A 9161-nucleotide genomic window follows, 5' to 3' on the forward strand; every position below is an offset into this window, starting at 1 on the left:
CATTTTTTAGATAACCTTTGTGAGCAGATATTGATAGAAGTGCAAATTCAGGCTATGTATATTTCAATAAATGACTTGTTTAAAAAATATTTCCCTGATAATTTCTCAGGAATTCACATAATATGATTGCTATTGTAAGTGGTGCTGTTTTCATTCCTAGGACACTATAATGTTGCTTGTTTCATGCTACCAGAAATTAAATAGCACACGATGTCAAAATGGAATAATAACAGTGTATATCTACAATGATAGTCTTATTCGAGATTTTCACTTGATATAACATTCTTACTTAATGTAGCACTTAATTATTGAGGAGATTACAGAGAAAATTATTGAATGCACCTGCTTGATTCTCAAATAGGAAATATTTAATACTCATTTTAGTTTGACTTATCTTCTGGTTTATAGAGTACTTTCAGTACTCTATAAATGTAAGTTTGTAAGTAAAATGTAAGTTTGACATGGTCAAGATTTCTGAGACTGACTCCAAATATATTTGGTTACCTGTACAGATGAGGAGTTTACATAGAAATGTGCAAAGAACAAGGACATGTCACTCTCCCAGAGACTTCAAACAAACTTTTTATTCATTCTGCTCTATTTCCTTATCTATTCCATTCCCCATCCCTGGAAGTGTTCAGGTTGGATGGGATTTGAGCAACCTGGTCTTATGTAAGAGGACTGGACTAGATGATTTTAGAGGTTTCTCTTCCAACTCAAGCAAACCTGTGATTCTCTGATTCCTTTTATCGTCTAGGGCTATATTGCTCAGGCCATGTACCTGAAAGTAATTTATCCAGAAAGAGTTATTAACAAGTGCCACAACAGTAAGTGCAGTTTTTAAGCTACCTTATTTTCAATTAAGACATATTAGCTAAAGACACCATGAAAAAAATAAATCAGTGTACATCCAGAAATTTAGCCCTTTTCATCTCAAATACTTAAAAGGAAAGCAAGCATCTGAGTTTTCTCTACAGAGGAGGATATGAAAGAAAGTGAAGGGGGATAGTGTAAAGAAACCTTAGATCTACACCTGTGAAAATCTTGACATTTAGTAGGAGTCAGGATTTCTTTCAACCTGTATGGTTGTCCTGGATTCACTAGACATGGGGAACTGCTCTTGCAGGCTTTTTTTACCATAGATTGATTGATGTGCTTTATCAGAAGAGTATACAATATGAACCATTTAGCTTCTGGTGTTAGGTGCCCACCTTAATGCTTAGAATTCAGTCAAATTAATCTACATTGAATTGGATCCAGAGAGATATTTTAAAAATTGCTACAGGAGTCAATTTATATAGGAAGACCTTATAGTGTTATTACTATAATTAATCTCTATCTAGGAATATATATGTATCTATGTATTGATCTCTCACTCCCTCTACCCCTCTATATTTATCTGTTACCTACTCTGGAGAGATTTTACCAAGACATTCAGTATAATATCAGTGTGCTTTTCCTGTATATCCACATTCACACACTTTCTTTTCAATCTCATTATTTGTTTTTCTCTCAGACAACAACTTTAAGTCCTGTTCCCTAAATATTTTGAAGTTTTGTATTCAAAACCTGCAGGGCCATTCCTTTCCTCCCAGACCAGTTATGATTGTACCCCTTGTGTATTGAATAGCAAGCACACACAGACACGTGCATAAAAATGCAAAAAAAAGTTACCACTTTTCAAATACATGGAGAGCAGGTATTACATTTAACGAGGGAATCACCGGTCAACTAACTTGCAGATCATAAGAGCCAAGTGATAATCTTTGGTTATCCCCTCTGCTGCAACTGCCAAGGTCCTGTGTGGCAGACCATGGCAGTGGTACCTTGCCATCCTACTCTGCACAGACAAATCTGTGCATCACTAGATTTTAAACCTTGATAAACCATATGATTACTTCAGCAGATATCTCACCTCACAAATGAGCAGTTAATGAAACTGCAGTTAATGAAGCAGTTACTATAACTTTTGATGCATGCAAACCTAAAAAAAAAAAATCAAATTAAAAAAATGAAAAATAAAACTTGCTTTGAGTAACAGGAGATGTCGTTTTGGCAGCCGAGCAGGGCAAGAGCTTCATAAGTCGCTCTTTAATGCTGCGTTTGGTACTGTTCTGAGCGTAGAGGAAACCTAAAAAATATATTATCAGGACTGTTAACATAGGCTTGAGAACAATTTCTGTACATGCTGCAGGGTTCATCATTAGAGCAGAATCCTGATGGAAAAGGCCAAACAGATGGCAGCCATCATGAATCACAAAGGACAACCAGAATTTTTGAAGAGGACAACAAAATTGTTTTGTCTTTGTATCTTTCCAGCATCTTTCCAACACAGGGGATTTGTTTGTCTGTGTGCAATTCTTGCAAGATTTTTATAACCCACCTTAAATTGTCTAACAGAGAAGTGTCAGATTATTAATTTGAAACAACAGGAGGCAAAAGAAGGTATGTAAAAAATTTTAATGTTCAAATATTTTAAAGATTTTAAAGTCTATTTCATTTTGAATTTTAAGATGGAAAGCAAAACCAAACCAAAATGAAATCTCAAACGATATCTTTTGTTGTCCTTTCTGGCAGACTTCTAATTCCATGGCTGAGCTTTCCCATATAATGAATTCGGCAATTGTGATAACCAGTCTGGTACTTTTGCCTTTTCTGAGTAATAAAATATCAACCATGATGTGTAGTCAGTCTCCCTTTAATATTTGGCACTCTACATGTATAAAATATAAGTATTATTTATACTCTGATTTTAAAGACTAATTTGGCTGAACAGCTAATGTTCATGTGCTATAAAGCAGGTGAACAGCATCACCCTTATTTACTGTGATGGAAACTGTTGGAGTATCTTCCTATGAGGTCTAACCAACCATCTTAAAAAAATGGGTGATATGAGCAAGCATTGCCTGGGTAGATATTTCCTGCAAATGGCAGACTTAACACCTGTAAAACAGCTCAGTACCTGATTTATGTTCCTGAGAGAGGCAGAGCTTGCCTGGGACATAATGCAACTCCTGCACTTTTCATCTCGACTGCATGCACAGAAACACAAACACTGCTCTATGATGGCTGTTGCCACAACAGCCAGAGTGCAAAACAGATAGGGCAAAAGATGAAAGACACAACTGACAGGTCCTGTGCTAAGGGCACAGGCACCAGGATAATCTTTGATTATCCCCTCCGCTGCAATTGCACTGACTCCTGGTGTTAGAGACATGACGTAGAACTGTTCCCAAGCCATCTGAAGTATGTGCTTGTATTTGGGAACAGCAAGCAAGAAGCTTTAAGGATATTAAACTTTGTAAATAAAAGGGAAAAAAAATATCAGTTTGTATATGAGTAAAACATTGAAGGAAATGAAAAAGAACTGAGAAAAATCAGGCATGACTCAGCCACAGCCAGAAAAAATCAACCAACTTTCAGCAGAAAAATTCTACCTCTGAAAGAGCAGCAGCTCTGATGAATACACAAAATAATCCAGTTTCAGCACAAGGTGAGATGGACCTAAATGACTACCTCAGGAAATGTCTAAACCTTTTAATACAACTAAGAATTAATACACTTTTATCTTGTAGCACCTAACCATCAGCTCAACTCAGAAACATAGTGCAGATAAATGCATAAAATATGCAGTCTGGGACCTGATGGGATCTCAAACTTCCTATTTTTAATTTGAGCAACAAACCTGAGTCTTTAAATGGGTAGCTTGCTGTCTCAGCTGGCAGTGTCTGCGGTATCACACTATGCCTGTACTGCATCTACCTGAGCATGAAAGAAATCTTTTTATCTGAAAAAATTTTTGTTAGGAATTCTTCTAGCATAGACATGATACAGAAATACCCACAGCTGTTTGAGTAAAGCTTTCCAAAATTTACTATACAGTAAATTACTTATATAATTACACAGGTCCATACCTATGTAACTACTGATGATATATACAATCCTTTAAAAAACATAAAGGGATGTATTATTTCTAAATGGTTTGAAGCTAAAAGCCTTGAGAAATAGATAATTTTGCTATATTTAACACACAAAAAGCTCATGGAATTCAATACAATCCATATGGGCTTTGCAGTAATATGATTAAGGTCAAAACCAAAATAATATATATAGGAGAAAGTAATATCAGAGGAGTAAGTAACTGAGAAGAACAGTATAGCTCTACACTCATTTCTGGCAGCTAATTTAAAATTTTGACACTATGGTCAGGGAAGAAGTGACAGGATTGGTTTATCTTCTCACAGTATGAGAAAACAGCATGGAATCTTTTCATTCCCAGTGGCTGTAGTTATTGTGCAGCTACTTCTATTATGATCTCCTGATCAGTACTGCAACTTTCAATGTGATGTTTCATGAGCTAAAATAAAAAAATACTTAATACAGAAAAAACATGCTGCACACTGGGTCTATGCTGTGTAAAAACACTGAAAGTGATAATGAAGGTGAAATATTTTAATAATTTCTGTGAATTCTGTACCTATTTGCCCAGTTTGAAACAGGTTAAGGAAAAATCTTAACCTCTAATATGACCATTAAGAAACTAATTAATCTAATGGATTACAATTATTTACACAGTAGGAAACTCTTATTACCAGTCCTTAAAGTGGCTGGTCATGAAAAGAGCTATGAAGCATCAACACACTGATAATGATGGACTGATGCTATTTCCTTCAAACTTTTAGAATAGAATAATAGGAATTCTTAGCCTGAAAGAGATACCTAGGGGAAACTGAATTTTCCAGATTATTTTGGGTTTGTTTTTTTCCCCAATAATATGTTGACTAGAAATGTCATAGCTCCTACCCCTAACCCACTAAGGCACAAACTCCTCTGGGCTAGATGTGAAGGCTCTTCAAATTAAGGTTAGTTCACTGGTGCTGCTTGCTCGTGGATTTAATAATCTGTTTCCCTGAAAGGAAAATTAAACTGTGAGACACATTTTCCCCCAGAATTCACTGTGGGAGTGCCCTAGAACTCATCTCTGTATGACACCACGTGGAATTGTGGGCAATTCTCCCCAGAGGCGCTTACGTTTCACAAACAGTTCTGTAACTGGAGCGCGGCTCACACATTCTCACATCTTGGTAGCCCTCTACTGCTACCCGTGCACAGACCTGGGGCACACGACCTCCTGTGGGGGTGCCCGCTATTTAGCATGATTTATACCTGCAATTGCAACTGTTAAATTCATCAATGGCCTAAACCTCCTGAGTAGAGATGCTTAAACTAGAGAATTGTAACTTACTAATCGAGGCTTACGATCAACACCTACATATGGCCAGGGCAATTTTTTCCAGACTGCTACTTTTAAAAATTGTACTTGACCAAAAGCATCCAGGTCATTGTCATGTGTGTGACCTAGTCACCTCTTTATCACAGTGTTGACACTGCTGGTTATGAAAAAATACAAAAATATATAAATTTTTATAAGCTAAAAGTTATAAGTGATTAATAAATGACTGTATATTTCTAATAATATACACCTACACCTAGACTATCTTAACTCAGTGTATTTACTTTTTTCAGACATATGATCCTAGTTTTAGAAATAAGTAGAAATTTAGTACATATTACATATTGCCCTGTTGTTACAGAGATAGGTCAGACTACCCCAGGAAAGACCATCTAAAAAGGAGTTTTCAGTGGCAAAATATCTCCCTTCCTAAGTGTGATTGGCATCTTTGAAAACTCTTTGTAGTCAGCATGACAGCAAGGGCAGGTAGGCCACTTTTTGCTGCAGTGGCAGATAAATCAGAATGTCTTAGACATCCACTAAGTGCACAAGATAGACCTTGCTGTTGCTGCCCTTGCCACCAAAGCCATGCTCACCTTTCCTGCTTTCATAAAATACTCTCTGTTCAAAGAAGTACCTACCCGCTTTGCTTTCTTTTTGTAATGGGATTTAAATTATATCCCATTTAGGTGAAATCTATAGACAGAAGGAATAGTAATCTGAATCCCTAAAATATTTCAGGGCTGGTAATCATCCTATTTAGGAGGATGTTTCTAGTTCAAAAACTAGAAACAATTCTTCCAACAATTTTTGTCCTTTTGTTAGTGAAGGACAAAAGCCACATGTAAACTACCTCTCTTTTTTCCCCCACTCTTTTTTCTCTTCATGCTTTTTTATTTCTGTTAATTTTTTTTCCTTCTCAAAGTCTCTCTCTTATATTTGGCAAAGCCAACAAGTTAGCTCACACTGTTTAAATCTACCTCTGCTTTTTAGTCAGCAGCATTTACAATCCATGGGCCACCTCCAATGCCTTAACAGTACAGCTAAGGTCCCAGTAGTGCTAGAATTTGGATTTTGTTCACCTACAAGATTTTATGTCTTCCCATTAAAAATGGGAAAAAATTCTCTTTTATATTAGTTTTGGATGTGATATCTTTGGAAGAGATTTAGCTTAAGACCTGAAACCTAGGCTGGACAGATAATTTTTTTTAAATATAAAATTTTGAGACAAAAGTGACAAAGACTCTGAAAACTGAAAGGGAAATGCATTAAGTGGTTTCTTGACATGATGATTTATGCTTAATTTCAGCTGTATGATGGAATTTCTCTCAGGGCCTTAAGGGCTGGCAGCCCCACTAAACTGTTAATGGTTCATCACAGATGGAGTGGCAGAGGAGACAAAATGAAGTGTTGATTTCATATTCACAGTTCAGGACTTGGGAAAGAGAGACAAATCAGGCACATGTGCCTTCTGTGTAGTGAGCTTGGGAATAGAATGAAATTATGTACAACATAAATATTTATAAGTCTCAGCCTCAGTTCTCTGGAAGCACCTGCTAGGAACTGTGTGAGTTGTCAGTAGGCTACGTGGTAGATTGTCAGCATTCTTTGTCAAGCCAGGAAAACATTCTTGACAATCTCGTTCGTCTGTATACGTGCATTCTATTGTTTCTTCCTCTACTGATCCTAGCTTCCTGTTTTTCATTGCAATATATACCTATCAACTTCATTGACTACTAAAAACCCTAGAGATCACATCAGATCACCGGTGAAGGTACTGAGTTAAAAAATGGATGGCAGCATTTTAGGGAATACCTTGGAACTCTAATTTAAAAGTCAGATTGCTCTCCTTCACTTTAAATTCTCTTGTACATACTGTTATATATCAGTCTCCCAACAGCAGATGCAGATTAGGAACTGATAGTTACACTTCTTTACCAATAAATTAGATATCAGAGCCAACTGGGAAGTCTGGAGGCAACAGGATTTGATTGAAAATGAAGGGCAAAGAACCAGTGATCTTGTCAAAACCAGTTACTACAGTTTGGCATTTGTAGGACTGTCAAAGGAAACAGGATGAATGAAGAGAGGATTAAGTAGTGTCACTGGAGAGAAGAAATAGAGTAGATAAGCATCAAAGTATAAAGTGATAAAGCAGATAAATGGCTATACTTTTCTCCTGACAGTCTTCATTAAATTTTCCAACTACAGCTTTATCATTCCAGCCATGCCTTTCCATGATATATACACAGCTTTGTAATCTGAAAAACTGCTTATGTTATGAACAGTTTCTATACAAATGCTCAATGTAAACACTATCTAAAACTGTTATAAACATCTACAGGTGCATAAACACTGAAAATTGCAGAGAGTTTCTTCAGTGCAATACTTGAAAATGTTCAAGTATGTCAAGACGACTTAATTCATTTAATACCACTTAACATATTTGCACTCACACTCTCTAAGTATGTGTAAAACTAAGCTGGTCTCCTATGACAAGAAACATATTTATAACAGATCACTTGTTTTCTTTAGAAAAATCTCACTTGAAGTGGACTATGTGAGCAAATGAAAAAATGCACAATAAATCAGATTTATTGTTGCGCTGAACTATGCAGTTTCCTTCCTTTTCCCTTCGACCCCTTTTGTTGTTTATTAGAAGTTTTTATCTATCTATAATGCATACGAATGCTGACAGAACAATTTACATCAACAGAAAGTTGTGGGAATCTAGAAAGAAGACAGATTAGGAAGAGATTTTCAAGACAGATGAGAGATCATTCTCTCTCTGTCTCTTCACAAGCAATTTGGTGCCACAGAAATAGCAAGTGATGCTGAGAAGTAGCAAGTGATGCTGATGCATTGCAGATGGTTTCTGGATACAAATAGTAAAGAAAGTGGAAACTTGAATAACAGTGAAATGGGTCCTAGCACTGGGCAGACACTTCTGGACACCTCTATGGTGGTGTCCCTGGTCAGTGAAGAGCCTGAAGGGCTGGCACCAGAGATGGTACAGTGGGGGCAGTGAAAGCCCCCCCCCCCCCCAAGCATTTAGCAGGTCACAAACAGCAGCACAAACCCATAAAGAAAAGCTGCTAAAGAGACTGAATTTCTACTAATTACTAGACTGAGTTTATCTGGTTTAGTGGAGATTCATTGAGTTTTTCAGTGGAGGAAAACTAATTGATGCTTCGACTGAAATGAAGGATCTGTTCTAACCTGGAGGCTAAAAAACAACGGCACAGTGCCTGTGCTGTAAAATATGAAAGCAAAAAGGAAAAACATCATTGTAAGAAGACTAGAGAAAGCAACTGAAAGCAAACAAAAAAAAAATAGTCTACCAAAAGTGAGTGACAGAAATCAAATGGGTGATATGAGATGAGCTGGAATGAAAGAGTTCAGTAGAGAAAGGAAAAAAGAAAGAAGAGCAAAAATGCTTAAGAGGAATTAATAATTTGAATGAAAAGGGAAAGAAATTTTAATGAAAGAGACCTTTCAAATATTCATTACCTCTAAATTTAGCTTCTTATCTAAACTGTGTCAATGCCATATTGAACATGTTCAATGCTGGACTCAGACACATTTGCCAAAGGGACAGCAGCTGCAGTCAGACCAGGGGCATGGGTGTCCCCAGTCTGTGGTGTCACTCTGTGGCTGGAGCCTGTGGGGTCTCTGTGCCACTCACTGCAGTGGGTGGGAGTCCCAGCCACTGTGCTGGGTGCATGCCCTGAAAAACACCCACAGAGGCTCCAGGGTGAGGGAGAGCCCCAGTGCCAGTGGCTGCAGCAGGTCCCCAGGTCACAGCCCACCTGTCTGGTACCACCTGCAGGGGGGAGAAGCATCTGTGCCTCCTCCAAATCATGTGTGTGGAGCGTGTTCTAACATCCTTTAACAAGCACACCAGTATTTTGTGGAAGGAAGTCTTTTC

At 37.4% G+C, this 9161-nt stretch overlaps 1 protein-coding gene across 8 annotated transcripts in view; it reads right to left on the bottom strand.

The window, feature by feature from the left end:
• Positions 1-9161, bottom strand: part of KCNIP4 (potassium voltage-gated channel interacting protein 4) — a 382078-nt gene that overhangs the window by 42926 nt on the left and 329991 nt on the right. For 2 of the 8 annotated variants that reach the window (XM_030270835.4, XM_030270834.4), the window contains exon 2: positions 2030-2131. The exons of the other annotated variants lie outside the window; for them this stretch is intronic. In XM_030270835.4, coding sequence (XP_030126695.1) covers positions 2030-2131 — 102 coding nt within the window. The remainder of the gene's footprint in view (positions 1-2029; positions 2132-9161) is intronic. 8 annotated transcript variants of the gene reach the window in all.

The sequence above is a fragment of the Taeniopygia guttata genome, chromosome 4, assembly GCF_048771995.1.
Source record: "Taeniopygia guttata chromosome 4, bTaeGut7.mat, whole genome shotgun sequence".
Taxonomy (NCBI): Eukaryota; Metazoa; Chordata; class Aves; order Passeriformes; family Estrildidae; genus Taeniopygia; species Taeniopygia guttata.